This window comes from Lytechinus pictus, unplaced genomic scaffold (assembly GCF_037042905.1).
Source record: "Lytechinus pictus isolate F3 Inbred unplaced genomic scaffold, Lp3.0 scaffold_20, whole genome shotgun sequence".
NCBI lineage: Eukaryota > Metazoa > Echinodermata > Echinoidea > Temnopleuroida > Toxopneustidae > Lytechinus > Lytechinus pictus.
Window position 1 is genome coordinate 4593810 of NW_026974141.1, and position 27163 is coordinate 4620972.

General features: G+C 37.0%; 2 protein-coding genes across 2 annotated transcripts; both read right to left on the reverse strand.

Moving 5' to 3' along the window:
• Positions 1–5848: 5848 nt before the first annotated feature.
• LOC135157933 (delta-type opioid receptor-like) lies at positions 5849–6760 on the reverse strand. Its single transcript, XM_064115137.1, has one exon. The coding sequence runs from the start codon at positions 6758–6760 to the stop codon at positions 5849–5851; it is 912 nt and encodes a 303-aa protein (XP_063971207.1).
• An 8336-nt stretch (positions 6761–15096) lies between these two features.
• Positions 15097–25739, reverse strand: LOC129282866 (fructose-2,6-bisphosphatase TIGAR-like). Its single transcript, XM_064115022.1, has 5 exons — positions 25571–25739; positions 22254–22410; positions 20327–20401; positions 19011–19097; positions 15097–18227 (listed from the first exon to the last, which is right to left on the reverse strand). The coding sequence occupies exons 1-5, from the start codon at positions 25642–25644 to the stop codon at positions 17553–17555; spliced, it is 1068 nt and encodes a 355-aa protein (XP_063971092.1). The 5' UTR covers positions 25645–25739; the 3' UTR covers positions 15097–17552.
• Positions 25740–27163: the final 1424 nt, after the last annotated feature.

Consider the following 27163-nt stretch of genomic DNA (forward strand, 5'->3'; position numbering starts at 1 on the left):
CTCTTAACAGTGGCTAAACGGATGTAATGCAATGGGTAACAGACAGCCACATAGCGCTGAAGATTTATGAGAGCAACATGGTATGTTGAACTTAACCACAGAAAGCTATATGCAAACGGGATGTAAATGCAGGCAGTAGTGGAAAAGGAACTTCTGCTGTTGTAGATGCATTCAAAGGTCCCCAACAGCACGCCACCGATGAGATTGGTGACGGCCAGACTTTTGAACTGTATTCGACTTACATCCTCAAACTCCTGGTGCCAACGGTGAAGGATGGCCAAAGCAAAAGAATTGAAGAAGATCGTTACGATCGACAGTGCCCCACTAATAGCGGCTTGTATATAGCTAAACAGTGCAACGTCCGACACCTGGGTGACGTTGAAGTCGTGTGAAAAATGTAAATACATATCTAGCTCAAGTCCAAGGATCGTATAAAATCAAGGCTTGATGATTTGAAACGAATTGTCAATCTTTCTGTTTTGAACTTATATATAGATGGGTACACGAGATCAGCTGATAATCAACTCATGAGCTTCGAACAGTTGCATTCCGTTTTGATAGGGCAAAGTTAACGTCACTTTGATCATGGCTATCTGGCAAATCGATCTTCTGTCACTTCGATGTGCAATAATATTGTGATTTGTACGATGTTCGTGAGCGAAGATGATGTCTCTTTTGCTTTACGAACGAACGCACATTTGGGATTTCTCCTTGTCGAAGTTACGGAAGGAGCTTGTAAGTCCAGCCTTTCTCCCATTCATTTCTTTACTTCTTGATGAGGAAAACTTCACAGCATCTAATTTATTGCCCTTTATCCTAGGTACGCTTCAGCCGCAAACAGGAAACTGTGTTCAATTTATGCGTGAAATCAATGATTTACCGGTCAAAGAATCGTACTTAGTTGTTCTACACGACTCCTGTTTTCGTTGCTTTTGTTTATGATTTGACAACCAGTAAGTGTATCCATCGCGTTTGCGTGACCTATTCGTATATGGACTAATAAAAAGTGAAATCAATGATTCACAAATCACAGAATAGTACTTCGCTTTTCTACACCGTTCCTACTTTCGATGCCTAACGCGCTTATATGTTTTTGATTCTAGAAGCAGTTCACTGTTTATACCCATCGCTTTTGTGTTATTAATTCGTATCTCCTCTTCTAGAAACTGTAATCGTATTAAAAAATCGGGACGTGAGATTTTGTTTAAAATGATTGTGCAAAACGCGAGCAGAAGCAAGGTAATGTCAATTATAGACCTCTGCCCATGTTTCGGCCAACTGCGCCTTCCTGCCCATTAGGCACGCGTTCAGAAAGAACAATAAAATTGATAATATAAAACAACGACAACAAACGCAATTACATTCTTATTGACGTAAGTGCACCATCGATCGATTAACCGTATAAAAGCTAAATCATAAGCATGATAAGAGCACTAACTGTTAAGTGGAAACAATTTGTTTTCCCTGACTATGGGGCAACGAATTCGTTGGAAATGCCGGCGAGGAGACTAATTACATGACATTGTCATCAGAGCATGCAAAAGGGCATACAGCGCGTCCCAGAATAAAAGGAAACTGTAATTCAGTGTGGGTTTTTTTGGCCATCATAATCAAACATTTGCTTCATGAAATGTACATTAATTGAAAGACATGCTTCTTGTTATATATAAGAATTGTAAGAGCAATTACATTCATTTTATTGAGTTATTTTTCTCTTTAAGGATATTCATAGCATAGAATGATTAAGAACATTCCAGAATGTCTCATTAAAGCTTTGTTAGGCATGTCTATTTAATAGGCTGAATTATCTCTGTTATTTATGGAATGTAGACAATAGACTAGTGGCAGTGAAAAGAACAATAGGATTAGCTATGTTATTGACATTATTAATTTCACTGAGGTCATTCAAGTCTTCTAAAATTAGATTGCTCTAGAAATTGGCGGAATGTTCTTTTTGTAGACAATACTAGAAGCTTCCAGAATAGTGAATGATTTATATATAAGCTGGCAGTTTCTTCAAGGACATCATCATATCAGCTCAGAACGCCAGATTTTATGTCAGAGCATAGTTTATTTCCACCTGGAATACAACATTTATCTTCTGTAGAATTATTTGCACGCCATCAATAAACTGTTTGCAGTTATTTTGAGAGAGGAATTCTCAGTTCTCATCGATATCAACAACCTGTTTTAATGAACGCTTTTCAACCCATGGATTGCTGAAATTGACTGTTAATCATCATCAACATCGTCTTCACAGACATTTCAACTCCTTACAGTGACTCTTGTTATTCATCGTGCTTCAACATCAATTTCATCATCGCCATCATTGTGAACTTTAATTTACGAAATCTTCGCCAACCAACTTGGATTTTTATTTGGATATATCATAACCTTGGATTGCACTTCTAACACTTCAAAAGATGTAAGATTATCATTTTTTGTGTATGGTTAATTATTTCCTGTAATAAAAAAGGAAATCAAATTTAAAACTATATTTTCATTGTTATCTGTTGCAGTATCGTAACATTCTCTCCTTATATTTAAGCCCATCTCAACGATCTTAATGCGCGCATGACTGATCTAAAACAATGGAAATTTGGTGCTAGACCAAATTTCCATTTTATCTGGATTTACTGCCATCTATTTGAAAAAGGTAGATCATAACTTAACCATCCGTCTTCTCTTCATTCATATGAGACCTTAATATGCAGAAAATATGACTGACGCACAGGTGAGAAAAAAATTTGCGTGAAAGCGTGTTTGATTTCAAAGCAGCGGACAATGGGCTATCGGTGAATAGGCAGAGAGTGAGATCTTCTGGTTGGTATGAATGCTATCTTTGGAGATAATTATTTCTAACATGAAAAGAATATGCTTGACAAATGATTAGACGAGGCATGGACAGCGGAATTATGGGTATTGGGGCTCCAAGCAACGTTGCCAGAACTGGCATAATTTCTACCCTTTCAGCATAATTCATTATGCTGGCATAATTTTGGCATAATTATAATTTTTTAAGCAAAGAATCTGGCATAATAATAGCATATTTAGCATAATTTTTTTCGATTTTTTTCCCCACATGTTGTTTTTAATTTTTCACATTTCTACTAACTAATGAACGGCGCCAGCACCGACAGAAGTGGGGGAAATCGTTGACATGCATGCATCCACTCCAAAAATTTTAGGTTGATAACTTTTTATTTTATTTTTTTTTTTTGCTTGTCAAAAAAAAATTGGTATTAAAGCCACTCCTAAAATTTAGGTTGATAACCTTTTTTTTTTTTTTTTTTTTTGCTTGTAAAAAAAAACGGTTTGGCATAATTTTTCGCGATAATTTCGCTGCTCCTCTAGCATAATCACTGGCCACGCTGGCTCCAAGCCAAAAATTGCTTTCTCCTCTGCACTTGATGTTATCCCATTTTCTTCTTCGCCCCACCCCAAAAAACATGTTCCGCCGCTCTTTTGAAACGATTGAGAGTAGTGTGAGAATTTATTCAAATTATTACCATGGTAATTGATCAGTCAAGAATGTAATAAATGAAAACAATAAAGGGCTTTCCTTCTCCGGCCCGAACAGCATTAACCTTAGCTTATTAGCTGCTGCTTCGTTGGGCAAACGAAATGCTTGTATTTCAACGATCCGTCGAATATGTATAAATCAAACATGTTTTATAGAGCTACATTCTCTCGACCATCATGACCATGTCATTTATAGTTTATGCATAAAGTCTCGTATGAAAGACAGGGTGGCTAATAAAGTTCTGAACTTTGTTTTCCGAACAGAAGTAACTGTAAGAATAACTCACGCAATATCGTAATTTGCTCGTGCAAGTGAAAATTGGGTAGCACCACTTTTGATTATTCGAACTCGGTCAAGCGTGAATTACAAATGCTGAGATGGGCTATAAATGAAGGAAGGATAAGCAGATCTTTTCACTAATATACATCACAATGATGCAAATTTATGAATGTGATAGCAAAAACTGAATTACGGTTTCGTTTTTTTTTCTGGAATGCACTAGAGAGCGCCGACTGAGCCTCCAATGTGGTAGTAGCTTGAATGTAATTGGTGGAATTTTCGGTTAATGTACAACGTTAGCATTAATGGCACTTTTAACAAATGAATCGAGAAAGACAGAGAAAAAGAGAGAGTTAGAGGGGAGAGAGAGGGAGATTTCTAGAGGGAGTGTGTGTGTGCGTGAGAAAAACAACTTGCTCATTACAGCCAATCAACCCATTCACATCTAACTTAGATAATCACAGCATGACTTTAATGTACACATTATTCACGACAGTTATTTTCTTCTGTGAGTGTGCGTGTGTGTGTGTGTATGTGACACGAAGAGTGAACAGGGCCCCGTCTTACAAAGAGTTACGCTTGATCCGGTCAATCGCAACTATGGAAGGCCAGCAACGTCAACACATATTATGAATGTTTTTTTCAAAATATTTTCTTGCTGTGAAGTATATTCATGCATTCATTGTTTTCTTGAAAATTCACTCCGCTTCTTTTTGCATACGAAGGACATTGTGAAAAATTTTCGTAGAAAGGAATTATGACACTGATGGATTTCCATAGAGTTCTGATCGGATCAATCGTAACTCTTTGTAAGACGGGGTTTAGGTGTTTGCGTGCGTAAGGAATACATTCACCTTTCATTTTGAGAGTGCTATGTTCCGTTATTGTATTTTATATGTATATACATATAGGGAGAGAGAGAGAGAGAGAGAGAGAGAGGGGGTTGGGTGAGGGGGGAGAGAAAGATAAATTCAATTCAATTCAAATTGTTTATTCCGCATGTAGAATTCAATACATGCTATAGTCACAACACTGAAATTATAGAAAATGTATAAAGTTCATCAATGGGCAACATTAAGAAGCAAACTAGTCACTAGCGTACCTGACGAGTCACAATCCATGCAAGGGACATATCCGTGCCCCCCCTGACGAGTCTTGAAGACCTTTTTTTTGCTTGTCAAATTTTTTGGCGGACGAATTCCCCCCCCCCCCTGCGGAAAATCCTAGGTACGTCACTGAAACTAGTCATACCGGTACATTGAAGAAGTTATGGTAAGCTTAAATCATAAATAATTACATTTCTTAAATGTCTTAAAAAATGCTATTCAAAATCGAAAAAAGATGAATGTACAGAATTACAATATAAGTCAATAAAGACAATATAAAAAGCGATAAAGATTAAAATCGGATTTATTAGAATTGATATGGAGACTAAAAATTAAGATAGAATGAGCAAGATAATGATTTATATAGGACGAGTAGGAAAATAATACAGATAGGATGAGCAAGAGATGTTATCTCTTAGCCATCTATACATTAAAATCTAACTTAGATTACTTTCATAGCATGAGATGAATAAACGCATTAATGACAGCTATTAGATTCAGTTAAGAGTTTGTGCTTGTGAGTGGGTGTGTTGTATGCGTGTTTGTAAGGGGTGTGTGTGTTTGTTTGTGTGCAAGGGTAGGGAAGTGAAAAGGAGGCCGTTAAAGTATAATGTTACAAATTCTGTCACATATTACAAATGATTTAACATAACCAAACACTTTTTAAGGGACCACCACCACACAAAATGAGGCAAACCTTTTTTTTTAATAGATTTTGAAAATATTTTTACAAGTAAATGTTATTACGCTTTCCAATTATCCTTTCCTTTTAATCAGTTCATTTTTTCCTGGTCACAAAAGTCTTTTAGCTAGGAGCGGGCGGAGTGGGGCATGACACGCCACTCCCCCCCCCCCGCCAATCTAAGATATCTCAATAACGCTGCAATGTGAATATCACCTACATCTTGGAAGGAAATGCGTTCATGTCTTTTCAATTTCGTTAACGGGCTTCCTTGCAACACTTAAGACGTTGATACAGCTCTATAGCCCTGCGACGTAAATGAGCGCTCGTAGACATGTAGACTGGGACATTCCACCAGCAGCTGCAGATCAGAAACGCATTGGCCAAAAAATAGAGGGCGTCGTAACCCGTGCGGCTTAGATAAAAAGCCGGCATGACCAATACAGACGCGAACACGAACGTCGGAACGATAGACATGTAGAAGAGACATGTAATAATGAGAACCGTTCGAAGACCTTTAAGTCCTGGTATGCCGGAATCGGTTTTACGTGCTTCCTCGGGTTGTACGGGGATAACACATTTTTGCAGACCCACTCGCCTTGCGATGATAAACAGTCGGACATTGCAGTAGGTCAGTATCATGAATGGTATAATGTATAGGAACCCGTATACGGCGAAATAGATGTAGATGTTGGTGCCCAATGTGGCACCGCCAATTCCGTCAGTAAAGGTCTCATGACCACACCGGCTGGTTACGAATTCATAAAATGGAAAACTAGGAATGGGTAGCATCGGAATGGAAAGGCTGATTAAGATGAAATCGAGGATAGCGAATAATGCAATCAATCGCTTGACTGTCGAGAAGCGGATGTACCGAAACGGGTAGCAAATCGCCAAATAGCGCTGAAGATTCATCAGCGCTACCTCATACATAGAACTGAACAACGTGTAGGTGCCTATGAACGGTAAAAAGTGGCATAACCGTTCAGAAACCTCTCCTCGGTCGAGATAACGTATCATGCCATCAAAGATCCCTGTAGTTACACCACTGATCAGGTTCATGAGAGCGAGATTGAAGAACAGCATCCGACTTACTTCATCAAACTCGTGGCGCCATCGCTGCAGGACGACCAGTGCAAACAGGTTAAAGATGAATGTCAGGACTGTCATTAAACAGAAAAAGATTGCTGACATGTACACTGACCAACCGGGAGGAACATTGGCCGAATTGTTAATTGCAGGAGAAGAGGAGAAGTTCAGATCCATATCGTACAGTATGTACAGTCGTTCACAGGCTCCAGTAGAGATATCAGGATGTTAATCTCCAAGAATGTTTAATATCAAGAAAAAGCAAGAGCTGGCAGAAAACAGATGGCTTGCCGTATAAAGGTCAGATATTCCTTTTTTTTTACTTTGATGTTACGAGTCCCATTACCAGCAAAAACGAACTCTCTTTTTTTTTTCTTTCAAAGAGAAGTGCAATTTTCCCTAGTTCTCCTCTCCTGGAACTACCGGTTAAGAATAAATATGGTTAGATTGATACATTCGATGATAACACTATAAGAGGGGTACGGGAGGGGAGTACAAATGTCACCGGATAACGAACTCGCTGGTCAATCCTTTATAAGCACACTTTTGGGATGCTCTCATATCCTGATATTGAAGTGTTTCAGTTTGTGTCATTGAAAGTTGCTTTAGGGTCAGGTGTAGGGTTAAAAACAGAGAGACACAATCATATCCATTTCCTCTTTGAATTCGCAAGCGTTGAAAAGAAAGAGTAACTTCCAGGTTATGCTAAGAAGTGTCACAATGTTAACTAACAATTCATTGATGTAAATAAGTTCCCCTTTATTTCCCCTGGACCCTAATTAAGCCTATTCGAATAATTCGTATGAGAACGTACCAGAGAGGCGTCGAATGTGGGTGTTATGAACATTTAAGACGTTACGTTTTCAGCAGTCTTTAGCAGTTCTATTGTGATTGCCAAGTCAGTCCTGAGAACGAATCATTTAGCTGATATCCATTTTCTGAAACATTTTTTGACATGAAAACTTCCAATTTGTTGAGCGCCCCGTGTTCTGATGAAAATGTAATATAGTTCCCAGCTAAACGGAGTCTCTTTGAAGAGGGGTAACCATGTTATTCAGCTGAAACTTCATTTATTTCACAGTTGAAAATCGAGAGCTGGTGATCGATTCGCCACAATATATCGCCAACTCCCTTGAGGAACTTCAATTTCCGTCGAGTCTTACGTATATCATCTCCGTGCTCTCCTTGGGAACATTTCATGAAATAACTTGTCAGACGTTTTATCCGACAAGTTCCATTTGATCCAACAGTTACCATAGTAACAGTGCCTCACAGCCAATCAAAATCCAGGAAAACTGTCAGAACTGACATTTTGTTTGGCAAAAATATTGATGAAACGCTCCCCAGATGTCAGTTATTACCACTGAATTTTATAACTTCAATATAAAACCGCCAACAGAAAGTCAATAGAGACAATAAGGCAATAACAACGGCACATCGCAGTCACGGGCTTTTACTCAAAGGTTACCATTTAGAATAAGAATGGGTGCACGTAATACCTCATTAAAATGACAGAAATTGACTCTCTATTTGCTTTCGCCCATACATGCACTATGGAAATCAGACAGGATTCTTATTCTATAGAGACAGGGGCAGTTTGACTCAGGTTATACCAATCATTCAAGATGACAAGCTCTGAAAACGAGCATCGGGGTCCGTTTCATGGAGACTCGTTATAACAGCAAAAGCACACTTTCCATAACAAATATACTATTAGCCAGTCAGATTGAGGGATTTCAGTAGCTTTTAACTGTTATTGCAAATTGGTTATAACAACAGGTTTCATGAAACAGACCATAGGCCCAATGCGAGTCTGGTTTATTACTAGTATAATTGCGAATTGGAGTGCAGTGTAAATTATCACAAAGGCCGATGAGCACGAGCACGAGGAAGCAAGATACAAATAAAGAGATTAATACCATGACGGGGAAACAGAAAATTGAGGACCGGAATCGAATGTAATATCGAATAAATCAAAAGAGTGAAATAAATGGATAGAGCTAGGCAGAGATCTAGTGGGGCGTGGCTAAGAAAATAAACACACATTCATACCCACTTCATATATTATGTCAGATGCATACTCAATCAGAGAAAGGAAAGATAGAAATGGGAGAGCACGTGGGTGTGTTTGTGCGTAGGAGAGAATGATATAGAGGGAGTGGGGGAGAAGAAAAATAGAGAATTACAATAAACACACACACACCCACTCACAAAACACACTTACATATTGTGTGTGTGTGTGTGTGATAGGTAGAGGAGAGATCGAGGAGAGAAAGATATTTAGAGGGAATGGGGGAGAAGAAAAATAGAGAATTACAATAAACACACACACACACACTCAAAGAACACACTTACATAGTGTGTGTGTGATAGGTAGAGGAGAGATCGAGGAGAGAAAGATATTTAGAGGGAATGGGGGAGAAGAAAAATAGAGAATTACAATAAACACACGCACACACCCACTCACAAAACACACTTACATAGTGTGTGTGTGATAGGTAGAGGAGAGATCGAGGAGAGAAAGATATTTAGAGGGAGTGGGAGAGGGAAAAATTGAAAATTTAAATAATAGCACACACACACATCACCCTCTCATAAACAACACACACGTAGTGTGCGTGTTACAGAGGAAGAGAACGGGAAAGATGGTGAAAAGGGACACTATCATATAATGTTGTTTGTCATATCACATCTCTCTATTCATATCTACCGTAGATTGAGACTGGAATTATTCCATTAAAGGCAGGGTGACCAGATTTCACAAATTTGAATACGGGACAATCGACAAAAAAGTAGAATTGGGAGGGTGAACGAAAGAATGAAAAAGAATGGAGAAAATACGAAAGAAAATAGATGAATTGAGAAAAAAAAAAGAAAAAATGAAGGGGGAAACGAAATAAACAAAAATAAAAGAAAGTTAGAATAAAAGAAGGATGAAAGAAAGAATAAAAGAGAAAAAAAAGGTTTCCGTCATTCTTTAAATTGAATATAGAAAGAAAGAAAAGAAGGGAAGATGAATACATGTGTGAAAGACAAAATAAAGGAGAGAAAGAAAAAAAAGAAAATAAGAAAAAGGAGGAGGAAAGAAAGAATGAAGGATAGAGAAATGTTTCCTTCATTCTTTGAAAGAAAGTAACAAAGAAAGAAAGAAGAAAAACAGGAAGGGAAGAAGGAGGGACTAAGGAAGGAAGGAAGGGAGGAAAAGAATAAGAAGGAAAAATAGAATAAAGAAGGAAAGAGAGGGAGGAAAGAATGAAGGGGGGGAGAGAATAAAAAAAGAAAAATATGGTAGGAGAGAAAGAACGAAAAGAAAAAGGAGATAAAGGGAGAAGGAAGCAAAAAAAAAAACGTTTAAGGAAAGAAAGAAAGAAGGAAATAAAAAAGAAATTTAATAAAGAAGGTAGGTAAGAGAAAAAAGGAAAGAAAGAAAAATCAACACACACAGAGAGAAAGGGTCAGGAAAGAAAGATAGGAAATAAAGATAGATGGAACAAAAAAGGGCAAGCAGGAACGATAGGATGAAGAAAGAAGGATAGAAAAGAAAGAAAGAGGAAACAAGTTCAAACTTCAAGCAAACAAAAACAATCCAATCATCTAACAAAAATCACAATGATATTTGGTCTTTTTAAATATATTTTCAACATTTTAAAAACTAAATTGTTTTAGAAATGAATAAAAATTTGTTCCTCCGATTACATCTCCAAATTAGTAATCTGAGAATCCATAATATAATTATACAAATTTCCTGTCGACTTTGTGATTATTTTGTTGGAAAAACAGTTTATCATGTCATTGTCAAAAAAAGGAAGATAAAAAGGGGGAGAGCACGTGGGTTGTTTGTGCGTAGGAGAGAATGATATAGAGGGAGAAGAAAATAAAGAATTACAATAAACACACGCACACACCCACTCACAAAACACACTTACATAGTGTGTGTGTGATAGGTAGAGGAGAGATCGAGGAGAGAAAGATATTTAGAGGGAGTGGGAGAGGGAAAAATTGAAAATTTAAATAAAAGCACACACACACATCACCCTCTCATAAACAACACACACGTAGTGTGCGTGTTACAGAGGAAGAGAACGGGAAAGATGGTGAAAAGGGACACTATCATATAATGTTGTTTGTCATATCACATCTCTCTATTCATATCTACCGTAGATTGAGACTGGAATTATTCCATTAAAGGCAGGGTGACCAGATTTCACAAACTTGAATACGGGACAATCGACTAAAAAGATCAACAAAGAAAGCCACACAGTGTTAGACAGTGTGAAAAATAGAATTGGGAGGGTGAACGAAAGAATGAAGAGAAAGAAAAGACGAAAGAGAATAGATGAATTGATAAGAAAGAAAGAAAAAATGAAGGGGGAAATGAAGGCAAAAAAAAGAAATAAAAGAAAGTTAGAATAAAAGAAGGATGAAAGAAAGAATAAAAGAGAAAAAAAAGGTTTCCGTCATTCTTTGAATTGAATATAGAAAGAAAGAAAAGAAGGGAAGATGAATACATGTGTGAAAGACAAAATAAAGGAGAGAAAGAAAAAAAAGAAAGTGAGAAAAAGGAGGAAAGAAAGAAAGAATGAAGGATAGAGAAATGTTTCCTTTATTCTTTGAAAAAAAGTAACAAAGAAAGAAAGAAGAAAAACAGGAAGGGAGGAAGGAGGGACTAAGGAAGGAAGGAAGGGAGGAAAAGAAAGAATAAGGGAAAAGAATAAGAAGGAAAAATAAAATAATGAAGGAAAGAGAGGGAGGAAAGAATGAAGGGAGGAGAGAATGAAAAAAAGACAATAATGGAAGTAGAGAAAGAAATAAAAGAAAAAGGAGAGGAAGGGAGAAGGAAGCAAAAAAAAAACATTTAAGGAAAGAAAGAAAAAAGGAATTAAAAAAAGAAATTTAATAAAGAAGGTAGGTAAGAGAAAGAAGGAAAGAAAGAAAAATGAACACAGAGAGAAAGGGTCAGGAAAGAAAAAAGATAGATGGAACAAAAAAGGGCGAGCAAGAAGGATAGGATGAAGAAGGGATAGAAAAGAAAGAAAGAGGAAACAAGTTCAAATTTCAAGCAAACAAAAACAATCCAATCATCTACAAAAATCACAATGATATTTGGTGTTTTTAAATATATTTTTAACATTTTAAAAACTAAAATGTTTTAGAAATGAATAAAAATTTGTTCCTCCGATTACATCTCCAAATTAGTAATCTGAGAATCCATGATATAATTATACAAATTTCCTGCCGATTTTGTGATTATTTTGATGGAAAAACTGTTTATCACGTCATTGTAAAAAAAAAGAAGATAAAAAAGGGGAGGGCACGTGGGTGTGTTTGTGCGTGGGAGAGAATGATATAGAGGGAGTGGGGGAGAAGAAAATAGAGAATTACAATAAACACACACACACACCCACTCACAAAACACACTTACATAGTGTGTGTGTGTGATAGGTCGAGGAGAGAAAGATTTATAGACGTAGTGGGAGAGGGAAAAATAGAAAATTTGAATAAAAAAACATACACACACATTACCCTCTCATAAACAACACACATGTAGTGTGCGTGTTACAGAGGAAGAGAACGGGAAAGATGGTGAAAAGGGACTATTAATCATTTAATGTTGTTTATCATATCACATCTATCTATTAACATCTACCATAGATTGCGACTCGAAATATTCCATTAAAGGTCAAGTCCACCCCAGAAAAATGTTTATATTAATCAACAGAGAAAAACCTAACACACGGTAAATAGTATACTCATTGCTAAGAAGCATGAATGCTTGTAAGCAAGCAAATAGAGGACCGATGGCTTAAAGTCCTCTCCGAGGGACTGGACCTGTTAATGAGGATTTACCAAAGGGTACTAGCGCAACAAGTGGAAATCGAAACCGGGTCACCGGAATCCGAAAACACGCTCTACCGACTGAGCTATCACGGCTCCCTGAAGCATAACGCTTAAAGTTTCATCAAAATCTGATGTAAAATAAGAATGTTAGGTCATTCTTATATTTAGCTTGAATTTGAATTATACAATATTTAATATGTCATAACTTTCTTATGTTACTTGTGAATTTGATGAAATTTCAAATTTTCAGTGTTATGCTTGTTGAATTTTACTCTTTTTATTCCAATCAACATTCTCTTGTGGATAACTTGTCCTTTAAAAGTGAATATAACACTCAATCTCTCACAACGAGCGGTGTACCATAAACATATGTTTATGTTTCCCGAAGGACTGGAATATGGTATGCAAGAATGAAAAAAAAATCAAAGTTTTTTATTGCCCTAACAAGCTTTGAAAATGAATGAAATTGTTCAACTGATAAAATGCCCAAACAAATACTTTGCCTGAAAATTTGTTTGGTCAAAAGTGTTCATATACACCTGCATCAATGTTTGAACTTCAGCAGAGACAAATTAGACACAATTAACTTGTCATATTGCAGCAATCCGTATCTTTTGAGCAAACTTGACAAAAAAAGAATCATAAAATCGGTTACAAGATACCTTTCAAACAACCCTCCCTTCTCCCTAACATGTTTTATTTAATGGACTGTAAGAATGTATTCTAATGTTGATACACAGCGCAGACTGGTGAATGACTATAATTTAGAAACTATAGACTTTAAATCATGACATAAAATTTGAAGAACATATGAGAAGAAAATTTTCCAGTATCAAGTTGAAATAAATACTCTTTAATTCAACATGCCTGCATAAATATTACAAACAGAGTACAGAGTATAATTGTACATTCAATATACGTCTATATCAATATATTCAATGACAATGACAGCACAAACGAAGATGGATTTCTGTGTTTGATCAACCATCAATTCTAATTAATTCTCTCAACACCCTGTGGCGATGGTAACAACGGCCCCCATCTTAAAACGAGTTATGATTAATCTGATCATCTCATCTACGGAAATCCATCAATATCAAAATTCTTCATACAGAAAATTACACAATGTCCACCTTGAAATGATTAGCAACACATCGCTTTTGAAAATGGTTCATGCGTGAGTACATAAACACACACACCACCCTCACACACATATGTTATACATAATACATATTCTTTCTACTATATATATATATATATATATATACGTTTGTATACATGCATATATTCAGAAAAAACACTTTCAGAGGATGGGTACATTCTAGATGCTGAAATGGCTGGCTTTCCATAGTTGAGTTTGATTAGATCAATTGCAACTCATTGTAAGGGTTTGTGAGGGACTGCAAATGTGAAAGAGCACTCCTGATTGGCCATTTTTATTTAGTGATTGCTTGCTTGCCATTTAGTGATTGATTGCTTATCTTTGAGCTACAAAACCCTAGCTAGGTGGCAGGGTGTTTTAATTATTCCTCAAACTTTCCAATAGACCTTATGCATTTGATGTCATCACAGCCATGGACAGAAATCTGTCCCCAAAGGTAGGGGGGGACAAAAAAAAGGGTTATCACCCATTAACCCCCCCAAAAAAAAATTGACAAGGAAAAAAAAAATTTAACATCATTTAGTCCAAAAAACATGTATTAATTCGATTGTGAATGATGTATTTTTCTCCATCATAAAATACCAAAAATAGTAGGGGGGGCATTTGATATTGTGTCCCCCTACTGTTTTTGGTAGGGGGGACGCATCCCCCCTGGGATTTCTGCCCATGATCACAGCACCATCTCAAAGGGTGAAACCATTGTCTTGAATGCGTTGGTTATCTGCAGCTGGTGCATCTCTGACAACTCCATTAACACACATTCCTATATCCTCTGAGGGAGGGCGCTGTGACATTATAACATCACATGCACAAGGTCTATACAGTGCATGCTGGTCAAAATTCATTTGTGCTAGCTGTGGAGATCACTACAGCAGGGGCGGATCCAGGATTTTCTAAAAGGGGGGGGGGGCAAATTTTTCCGAGGAAAATTCGGACAAGCCCCTCCTCCCCCCAAAAAGGTTCTTCAACCACAAATTCAGGATATTTCGTACCCGAAAAAAAATAAAAATTGACAAGCAAAAAAAAAAAAAAAAGGTTTTCAACAAAAAATAAAGGATATTTCATTCCTGAAAAAATTTGACAAGCAAAAAAAAAAAAGTCTTCAATTTTAAGAGGGGGCAAACCTCGGTTTTAATGGCATTTTTACATTTTAAATTTTAATTTGGCTTCTCAAAGAGGGGGGGGGGGCACGTGCACCCTGTAAGCCCCCCCCCCTGGATCCGTGCCTGCACTACAGTAACATCTGGTTAATCTGTGGACTCTTATCCTTTTCACATAGAATACAGTCAATTTGTAAAGCCATTTCTAGACATATTTGGTAAGGAGGGCAGGTCAGTCCTGTCTAAAAGACCTCTAGAAGCAGTATACAGTATCATTATCATGATAGTCAAGAACTAAAGCTTTGAATATATATATTGGATATATGAAGCAAAATATATTTGGATAAAATAAAGGTTAACCTGAAAGACAATAATTATGTGAACCCTTCTTTACAAGTCATTTTTCCACCAACAACAGGGAGGCATACGTAAACTTATGCCCCATTAATTTTTTTTTCTGTAAATATAGGGTATAAAGAACCATAATGTATGAATTAAAATAAGGAATTCATCTGCTATATGTTACCCCTAAGTGGGTCGCATGCTGGTTTTCCCTGATATAAAAGACAAAAAGTTACATGAAGAACTAATGGCATATCTAGTCTTGCCCGTGAGGCCTGGGTCAAGAACTGCCAACACGGTAAAAAATAGTGTTGACATTTTATCTTTTTTCAACATCCGTTTGCGAGAGAAATCATAGAACATACCGGATCAAGCTTCTGATGCTGGTAGAATCTTCAATTGTTCATCAGGGGCCCGTTTCCCAAAGGACTTGTAACTGTTGTAACTTTGCCATTATGACAACTACCATGGTAACAGGGCTCAGCAGCCAATCAGATTCAAGGTTACCATGGTAGTTGCCATAATGGCAAAGTTACAACAGTTGCAAATCCTTTATGAAAACAGGCCCCAGGTTAAGTTTAAGGCTCCTTTCACCTGATGCCAAGGTGGAGGGGGGGTCTGGGGGAGAGCTCTGTTTTTGTTATCCTGGCACCGTAAAAATCATCCAAAATGTAGAGGGCTATAAAAATAGGGCATTAATTTTTGCACTTTTAAGAATGTCCATCGTTACCTATTCCTGGGGGGCGTTTCATGAAAGGACTTGTCGGATGTTTTATCCGACAAGTCCCATTTTATCCGACAGTTACCATAGTAACAGTACCTCTCAGCCAATCAACATCAGAGAAAGATGTCAGATCTGACAACTTGTCGGATGAAAATGTTGATGAAACACTCCCCAGTATTCAAAATGCCTGTTCCTGTAATCCAGTAATTCCTACAAGCTTCCTTAATTAGTCAAACTGAAAATCTAAAAGGTTAGTTTAAAGATAAAGACCAACTGGCTCTGGAAGCAAATGTGTGATTGCTGAGAAATTAGCACAATAAGCATGGAATTCCATCAAATGTCAGGTATTTTTCCAAGCAATATTAATACACTGTCCCACATATGCTTTTCTATGTTGGTGATCATCAGAATTATCGATCTCATGATTTTACAAAGCTAAGTTTACATCAATGCACCAGATCTGATATGATAACAAGTTGACAATTAACCTTGATTTTTAAAACTTTCTCATTAAATAATTGCAACTACTTTCTTTTACCTTTACGGTTACTTGTTCAAAATGCTTGTAAATGATTTACTCTTTCAATTAGAAATTAATGTAATATGTGATACAGTAGGACATGTCCATCATAAACAATAAAAAAGTGCAATATTTCATCCAATGATGTAAACAATAATATAATGGCTGATTCAAGGATAACACAATAAAAATAAATGTGTTGCAGATATTTTAACATTGATGGTAACTTATGGTAACTCTGCTGTGAACACGAACTACATGTACCTTGTCGCGGGTTTATTTTCAATTGGTCTAATGCCAATTCGTCCACTTACCAACTTGTCTACTATCATTTAGTCCACTATCCACATGGTCCAATCGCCATTTTGCCCACTCAGTCACTTATCATTTAATTTAATAACCAGTTGGTCCAATAGCCATTTAGTTCATATACTCTTTGGTCTAATTGGTCTAAGTCTTACTTGGGCAAAATGAGTGAAAATAAATGGATGTTAGACCAACTGGTTATGAGACCAAAAGGTCACAGATGAACTGGTGATTAGACAAAGTGATGATTGGACCAAATGGTTGTTAGACGATTAGACGACATTAGACTATATGAAGGTAGACCATGTAATGGGTGGACGAGTTGGCGATAGAAAAATTTGAAATTTACCCTTGAAAATATTTGATGAAAAGCCAATGAAGATCAAGATTTCCATGGAAGTTACAACATTGATAATAATGCTTCCAACATATGTAACCTAGGCAATGGTAACATCCCCTCTCGCTCTCTTTCCTCTACTGTAATAATAACTGATTTTTAAGGTTGTCTATAAGAAGAATATTAAAATTTGTTTTTTATTAACTCATTAACTACTCTACTTCAAATTCCTCTAAAATTCAAATTTGCTTTATTTCATTTTCACAGAACAAAACAAAACGGTTGTAAATAATCACAATATTTGCAAATGAAACTTATACAAACAATGTAAATTGAGGTAGGTACAATGTATGGTATTTCTCCAGAAGTAGAACAAATTATTATACCAAATTATCATCCACATCTAAGCTTGATGACGGTCAGCCAGAATCCTCTATGGAGACGATTGGAACTAAATTCTCCCCCATCCCTCTCATACGATTTCCTCCATTCCTTAAACTCCCTTCTCTCCCTCTCCCCACCCTCTAACCCTCCCTCCAGTATATTATTTACCATTCACTGATATAAACTCAATACCCTCCAGATGCATGACAGTATGCAGGAAATAGTTTTCTATATGACGCGGAAAGCCATCACTGTCTAGAGTAAGGAGAAATGTACTCAAGCCCGTGTTTGGGCATCTCGTCCAAAGCACTTTTTTCGAACCGGGGAGAATCATCTTGTACCGTTTCAGCAGAGATTGGAACAAGGCACGCAGCATGTAGCCGTGAGATGATACAAACATGTGGGGACAGTTGTGAGGTGGGTGGTTCATCCATGTTGCATCGGACTTGAAAATAGAATTATCTGACAATATTCTATTCGAATCTGATACCTTACGTTGAAGCCGCAGATCTTGAGAAGTCTCCGAAGTCCTGTCTGTAGTACTTGTATCATATTTAGTTCTCTTGACTTCACACTCACCATCATCATCCTCCTTTTGACTTACTACAGTCCCATTTACTGAATTTGGTGTGACACCATCAGTGCAAGCACCAACTCCTGGGGATCCGTCATCGGCGAAGACAACTTCAAAGGAATCACCCTCCTCTACTTCTTCATCCTGTCCATCGGCGGAGGTGCACTCCATGTCTTTGCTGGAGTCGTCCATCCGGTGTCCAAACTCCTTATGAACAGCCAGGCAAAGTTCTTCAAAAAATGACAGTCCTCTGTCAATTACCTATAGCATGTAAAGCATACAAAAATTGATACTGTAAATACTAAATTTCATATGAGAAGTATAACAAATTTTATCGTGCCTTCAGTATATCCAGAGACAAATCAATCCACACCCATTCCTGAAATGTAAACATGATGAGTTACCACGAACCATTCAAAAATTGACATCCATGGATTTTATATTACATAACAAATATGGGGCAGCTGCTCGTATAAATGATGATGTCAAAAAACAAAATATTTGAATTCTAATAACTTTGTTAATCTTTGATGGATACTCCTGGAACCTTCACCAATATTTTTTAATATGTTTTCAGCTATTTTTACAAAAAACTTTTCTTCAGGGTGAACTTGCCCTTTAAGCTGAAGAAGAAACTTCTCCGGAGTACTTTAAGAAAAGACAAACTTTTAATAACCTAGTGTAAAGAACAATAAGATATGATACTGTACGCACTTACTTTCATAAAAAAAAATAATGTAAAAAATTAATATGGATATTTGAATAAAAAGCTAAGAAAGCAACTAAAACAAAGGTTTTACCAACTTTCTTGTCTCCTACATTTGGCAATGACATTAAATCTGCTGCCAAACTATAGGGTTATCCTGAGGTATAGAGAGTTTCATTTCTTACAATTTTCATACAGTCATAACCCTCTTATGCTTTGTCAAAATCTGTTCAAACATGCTCCTGTCTGGATGTCTGATTTTTCTTTTTTGTTCTAAAACAATTTTTCCATTAGGGTGGACTGGAATTCCCCTTTGAGAATACAAGGTCAAACGTCACCTGGCTTCTGGTTTCTGCTCCGTTTGGTTCCTTTTTACCCCTGCTTGTTCTTGCATCTCTCGGCATCCCTTCGTCTTCACCAAAGTGCTGAAAGAAGAAATTGCAATGATATCATACATTTATTAAGAATAATGTCATTCAAGATAATAATAATGATAATAGCGGCATATTTACCCAGGGTAGCCACTTCAGTACCGAAAACTGTTCTCCCAGCGGGCCCTGCTATTATTACCCCACACCACAGACAATGTGTCACAAATCTAAAGGCCTACGATACGAGCAATCTTTTTTTATTTTGAACTTCTCCTACATGTATTTTCATCCTTTTCAAGATCAAAATCATATTGGAATACAACTTGAAAAATAAGTTTCTAAATCAACAACACCTTTGATTTAAAAGGTTAAACTGAAATAACAATGACACATGCTATTTGTTATGCAAATTCAAAACAGTGCTAAGTGGCAAACGTGCAGTATGGTAGAAAATTGAGCTCCATATTGCAGCAAAATCAAAGTGCCAAGGAATGATTACAATGCAGTGGCAACACCTTTAGGACTTCTGCACCTTGACTGCTAGTGAATGATTCCCAAAAGTTGTCAGTTGGTTCCATTTATTTGACATTTTTAAGCGTACTGAAGTCAAAGACCTCAGGACAAACAGCAATACTGGGCCCCATCTAATAAACATGAGGTTGAGATTGATACGATCAACCACAACTATGGAAAGCCAGCAACGTCAACATCTTAAATCCAAACATTTTCTAGAATAAATGCTGTAAATTCATACATCCATTGTTTTCTTGAAAATTGTAGTGTGCTTCTCTTTGTTTACAAAGGTCATTGTGCAAATTTCCTGTAAAAAAATATGACATTGATGGATTCCGTAGAGTTGAGGTTGATCGGGACAATCGTAACTCTATGTAAGACGTGGCCCTGATAACAACACTTTTCTGGCTTCTGGATTTTGACTGATGAATGATCCCCTTGGAGTTGGCTATCTGTCCACTTTAATCTTGGGTAGGTGTTTCATAAAGCTGTTCTTTAAGTTACGAGCGATATGTACAGTTATATTGATGCAAAAACAAACCTGTGCATCATTTGTATTATAGAATGGTGGAATTTTTTTTAGCGAAAAATCTTTTTTTTTTTACAACCATGCATAAGTAATTACCGACGCATGGCTAGCCATGCATTTGGTATATTTGCCATGCACAAGTAGTTACCGGACACATGGCAAATTTACCTGATGCATGGCTGGCCATGCGTCGGTAATTACTTATGCATGGTATCAATTCTATATCACCTATCTCACTCACCCTTTCTCTGAGTCTTGCATCGGTGATAATGTTTGGTCGTGGGACGGCAGCATTTCTAATGAGGCCCTCTGCAGTCTATGAGAGGTTTAAAAAATCGGATCACATTTTTTTTATATGCAAGTACAATATATACTTATAGCATAGTATAGCAAAATTCAGGCCATGCTGCAACACTGCAGCACCAACAAAAACAAAACTCTTTCTCATTGTAAATTATCCATAAGTTTTTGTAAAATAAAATTTTGTGTACATTGGTCACATATGGTCAACAGGGTGACACAACATTTTCTCAGGACTGCGACAATTGCTGCGGTCTTTATATCTCAGAAGGCATAAGATTTGAGTTTATAGGATTGTAATAGGCATAAGATTTGAGTTTATAGGATTGTAATAGTAATAGTTCAGAATAATGTAAAAATATTAGGATTAGGGTTTATTTAGTTTTGGAGGTTAGGTTTTATGTTTTGCTTTAATGTGCAGATTTCCCATTAAAGCAATTGTCGCCGGAGCAAAATGGAACTGGTCAACAGACCTTATTAAAGATACAAACATTACAATGGTCAAATCTATTATTTGTAGAAATAGTAATGCTGTGTATCTGTGTAAACAAAACCTTACCGGATAATAGAATATGAATCTCAATCTCCGTCTAAAGTAGGTCACATCCGCGACAGGCAATTTGTTTCAATATTTCATTTAGAAACTATTGGGATCGCCACTTATCAAACTGCAGTTTACAGTGTTTTTGCTTAATCATGGTCTAAATTTGGCACAGCAGTCATTATGAATTCATTAAATAAAATATTTTAGTTTTATTCCGAATCCGTACCCCTCTCCCATTATTTCCCTCACAATTTATTCTATTTAAACGATCTTCTTCCAGTAAAATAGAGGCAATCGGAGTGGCGTGTTTGTACATTTGCTTCCAATCTCACCCTTCTTATTTTCATTAATTTAAATATCATTCTTCTGCTAGAGTAACATCCAGGGGCCCGTCTTACAATGAGTTGCGATTGATCCGATCAATCGCAACTATGGAAAGCCAGCAAAGTCAACATATAAAATGCATGTTTGTTCAAAAACTTTTCCAGATATAAATGTATATATCCATAAATTCACTGATATCTTGACAATTTGGTGTGTTCTCCCGTGTTTAAAAGGGACATTTTGCAAATTTTCTGTAGAAAAAGCTATGACATGGATGGATTTCCATAGAGTTACCAATGATTAGATAAATCATAACTCTTTGTAAGACGGGGCCCAGAAGATTGATTATGTTTGGCTTCCGAAAAACCCTTGTCGAACAATTGACTAAACCCCCCCCCCCTTCAAAATGGACACTTGACAAGCACAATGCATATAATGTGTTGACCAGTTATGACTCATAAAAGAGATTCTTTGAAAATTCAATGACATGTAAACAGAAAAAATCAGTATATTTTAGTCAGGATATGCTCCACTGAGACTTTGTCTGGCTTCACAGTATGCCCTCCCTCCATAGACCAAAGTATCCCTTATGCACCGCGGTGGTGTTGGTAGACATCATGCCTAATATGGTAGTTACACGAATGTGATGCACATTCGTATCTTAAAGCTGCATGACGACGAACCTGGCATCGGCTCTTTGGAATCAAAATTCTGGATTTTACATCAAATATTTTGAGAAACTGGTATTAAAAAGCTTATTGTATTCATAAAAACTTCCTTTTTCATTGTGGCTCTTTGTTTCTCCCATTAAAAGTGAGAAATCAAAGAGGGTGAGGTATGCGAGAACCATCACCATTAGGAGTCAGATGGGAGTCTCCTGTCTGTGTAGGAAGACTGAGAAAAATGAAAATATGTTTAAAATACTCCTCCAAAACAGCAGATTTTCAGTCTAAATGACATGGTGCTTCTCCACTAAATGTAAGTCATTCAAAGTTCTTACCTGCACGCAACGACTCAAATCACTAGAGTATATGCGATCAAATCTCTCGTTTGATAAATAACGTCCAAGAGCATCTGCCTGCTTGATTCCTTGCTCGTTGAGTGGAATATCAATCTGGCCCTGAAGTAATCTCTTCTTGTTGTATTCGGTTTCTCCACTGGAAGAAGAAAAATGAGAAATATAATATATTTATTATATATATTATATATTCCTTGATTATGATTGATTATTTGAAAATGGTGAATTTTTCTTAAGAGGGGGATCTGTTTTTCTGGTTACAATAATATTTCACAATCACAGGGTAATAAAAAATATGACAATTTCTTTGTAATGAGATAGAAACAATGAGGTCTAAAATCTTGAAATTACAATGCGATGTCGATCTACAGTTACAAATCGCAGTTTGGAAATTGCGTGACTCGGACTGCTTTCCAAGACAAAAGCAATTGGTGCCGTAATTCACCCGAGGATTTTTTTTGTGCCGTCCCTACAATGGCAATGCCTAAAAATGAAAAAAAAAACTGGAGAGTAGAATAGACTAACGTTAACAGTTAGATAGAATTTTGTCAAAATAAGTCAGACTCAGATGTTAGAGTCTCAGACTCATTCAAATTAAAATTAAAAAAAGAAATTCAGTTCAACAAGCATTAAAATTGTCAAAACATGCGAGAATAACTATTTTAGTACAACAATAATAATAAATATTTACTGCCAGCTTTGATTTTATTCTCAGTAATTTAAGTAACCACCCATTTCCCTTGGCCTTGCTTAGTCTTCACCACTAACCTCGCAATACGTGTGAGTCTTCACCGAGTATGATATGATGCATTGCCAGCGCGGCGCCAGCCCGGTAGTACTACTCCTAGTACCAATGAGGTCCAAACATTAACATGTATGGACCTCATAGGCGACAATGCGTTAAAAACAGGTTAGAAGTCCTGCACCCAAGTATTTTTATGATATTAGTGATTATTACTCGAAAAATGCAAGCTTTGTCCTCATTTGTTTAGCATTTATTAAAAAATTACCCATTAACTATACTTTAAATGTTATAAAATAAAGGGAAACTTACATTTGAGTCCTTTTTCGATCTTTTCTTGGCAGTCAGTCCGGTCCCGTCGAGTGCGATCAAAGCGGTACGAAGCTGATTTTCAGATCACGTGATACGAGTAGTCATCACCTGATCGATCGACTATCCTTTTTTAAAGACCGCAACAATTATAAATTTTATTATAAAATATATATAGAATAAATAATTGCATGATATTATATATATTTCTACAATTAAAAATATTTTGTGATATGAATTTAATATTTGACGTAAAAATCGCTATTTAACAAAATATTTATTAAAAAATAAAAAATCAAACAAAATAAAAACGCCTTGGACACAGTGCAAAAAACCTAACAATTTGGCCGCGTTCTTAACAACTATCGTAAGGGGCGCTCTATTTATAAATAAAGTTGCATATGTACTAGCTGTCTACCGCGACAGGAACAGCCGCAGAATTGAAGCCAGAAGCGTGGGAAATTGCCAGAAAATTCAAGAAAAGAACCGGTGAGTACCGATTTAACAGTACTAATTTATTAAGTAACATTTATTGAATCATTACAAGATTTATTTTTTAGTAAAACAAAGCTTAAGCCCCAGTCACATATAGACACGGATCCTCACGGATCAACACGGCAATGCCGGCATGATCCGGGGAGGTCCGGGATAGCTTTGCCCCGGATGACTGTAAACACGGCATCAACACGGCAGCTTCACACGGATCTACACGGACCATGCCGGCAGAGCACGTCGTCAACACGGACCGACACGTCAGCTACACGAACCAACACGTCAGCAACACGGACCAACACGTCAGCAACACGGACCATCACGTCAGCTACACGGACCAACACGTCAGCAACACGGACCAACACGTCAGCTACAAGGACAAACACGGACCAACGCGTCAGCAACACGGACCATCACGTCAGCTACACGGACCAACACGTCAGCTACACGGACCAACACGTCAGCTCAAGGACCAACACGGCAGCTATATTGACCAGCACGGCAAATGAAAATCTGTTCATAATAATGAGCTGATATTTATTTATTTAATTTTTTATTTATTTATTTATCTATTTATTTATTTTTTTCTCATCCTTGTCGCAACATTATATTATGTTGTTTTAAAAAATATATCAAAACTCAAAAGTTTCTTAACCAGTAAAAACGCTGTTTTTTTATACAACACAGTTTACTGTTTTAAAAGTAGTTGTTAAGTACTTTAAATCTTGAACGACAAATTTAATTTCGATTTGATTTGATATCACTTTATTGAAATCACAATAAAGGAAAGAAATTTACAAAGTCAATAGAAAACATAATAAAAATTAAGATAGGCCCAGGTCATGACGCATAACTGTCGATGCAGGGCAGTAGTATAACACTTAATGTACAATTTCGATGTAACAGGTACATTACATAAATTATATACATATAACATATTTTTAAAAAAATGAAATGTGAAATAATAATAACAGACAAAGTTGGGGTAAATATTAGAAAAAAAAGAGAGAAAAAAAAATATTCATACATGCACTAAGTTTACATATATTAGGTTGGGGCCAATATCCAAAGCGTAAGAAAATATCCTGAATCATTTAATCATCCATTTAATCATAAATAAATTGAGCATGTTTGTGTCAACTGTTTAACAACTACTGAAAAGTTCATAAAGTAAATAGCGTTGTAAAGATTTGATGGGAAAAAAGAACACGGACTGCCAAGGATACTCCAGGCAGCCACACGGACTTACACGGCAGCTACACGGACCTACACGGCAGCCACACGGACCTACACGGCAGCTACACGGACCATCCCGGATGGCTTTGCCAACCCGGCAGTCCACGGATGACGCCGGATGTTTTTGACAGTCAAAAACTGCCGTGTTGGCCTCCCGGACGTTCAAGGACCAACACGGACCACCCCGGACCTCCAAGGATGCCCAAGGCGCCAACACGGATCTCTCCCCGGACCACCCCGGATCAGATCCGGGATGGTCCGGGGTGGTCCGGGGTCTATATGTGACTGGGGCTTTAGTTCTAAGCTAGGGCGGCCCAAATGCGCGTGAGTGGAGTCCCAGTTTATTAGCACGGGTAAGTATTGGGGTGTCGCCTAGAGTGGGTAGTACTCGCCGGTAGATTACACTACATACAGCATAGGCCTACATGAAACGCTACGCATGGGACTTTATACTAATTTTTGGTTGGAAAAGAATATTGAATTTACTAGAAAATAACACAGTGAATCAATGAATACTTACTGCCGCACGAATGTTAACAAGAACTTCCCCATCTTCTGTCGATTTATACGAGCAAGCTGTTCACCAACATACATTTACCTAGATCTACATAATATTTCGTCTTCCGATGACGATGTCGATGTTTGATTCCGAATCGGTCTCGTCTCTACGTCTACGACAAAATTGCAACAGAACGCGTCATCAGTAGTAAGCCACGCCCATATACATAAAGGGGATTTCCCCTTTTTACGATTGTGTGACAGCGTGCTTGCACAAGCACTTCCATCACACAAGTTAGCCCCAACCGCATGAGCTGCATGCAAGAGCAAGCACATTCTAAAAAAAAAGCATTGCTCTTTTTCGTTTTTCAGATGGAAAGTAGTCATTATATCTGATCGATAGTAGATATGCACATGTGAAAAGATGTATAACACAACGCTTATTCAATCTTGAATAATGTCCTTGCATTATCGTCTATGACTATGTCTCCTCCTAATTGATCCTCTTCCTTCGATCTCTCCTTCTTCATTTTTTTCTTCTTCTTCTTCATAATCTTCTTGTTCTTCTTCAGTTCTTCAGTTCTTCTTCTTCTTCATCATCATCTTCTTATTCTGTTCTTCTTCTTCTTCATCATCATCATCATCATCGATCATCATCATCATCAAATTCATCATCATCTTCTTCTTCTTCTTCTTCTTCATCTTTAATAAGATAAATGTTTTCAAAGTGTAACCAATTACAAACAGAATGTTTATACCTTTTGGGATTTTACTAGGTATATACTATTTTTCCCGGTATTTTTTTGCTTTCGATCACCCGGCCTGCATTGTAAATTCGACAATGTTGATGGAGATTGTTATACCAACCTTGAAAAGAATAATGCCATATTAGTGATATCTTAATATGTGGGTTGAAAGCCATAAGCCATATAAGTCGTCAAGAAACACTTTAATTGGAACTTGAAGTCAAAACAAATATTAATGTTAGGGAATATGTCGTGCATACGCAAGTTATATGACCCTTTTCTCTTGGTGGTTTTTTTTCCTGACATAAATCACCGTTATTTGGGAGTGAACACTTTTTTGTGAGGGGGGGGGGGGTGTTATTTTTTCTATATAAGAATAGGAAAGGAAATATGCCATTTTTACCCAAGTTGGCCCCCCCCCCCCTTTAAAAGTGAAGCCTTTTTTTTTTGCTTTTCACATTTTTTGCAGACAAAATAACCTTAGATTTTAGGTTAAAACTTTTTTTGCTTGGCAAATTTCAACCTGGAAAATATACCTCCCCTTTTGGAACATCCTGCATCTGCCCCTGGTTGCTGACATGCCGTGTAAAATTTGCATAAATGGAAATCGACGTGACATTGTAGAGGCAACAATATTGAGGGGCCCAGTTTTGGATACAGTAAAGCGTCATTGTTTTTAATCTACAATCTAGCTAAATCAGAAACGAGGGAGCCAAAAAAAAACAAGAAGAAAATAAAATCATAATAATATTGACAATCAATTTTGGACTAAAAAATTAGGGATGTATCGTCAAACTTCAAGGAAATTCGATTGAATGGAAGAAATATGATACAACGATAGAACTTAATTTATGTGGAAGGTTGGAGGG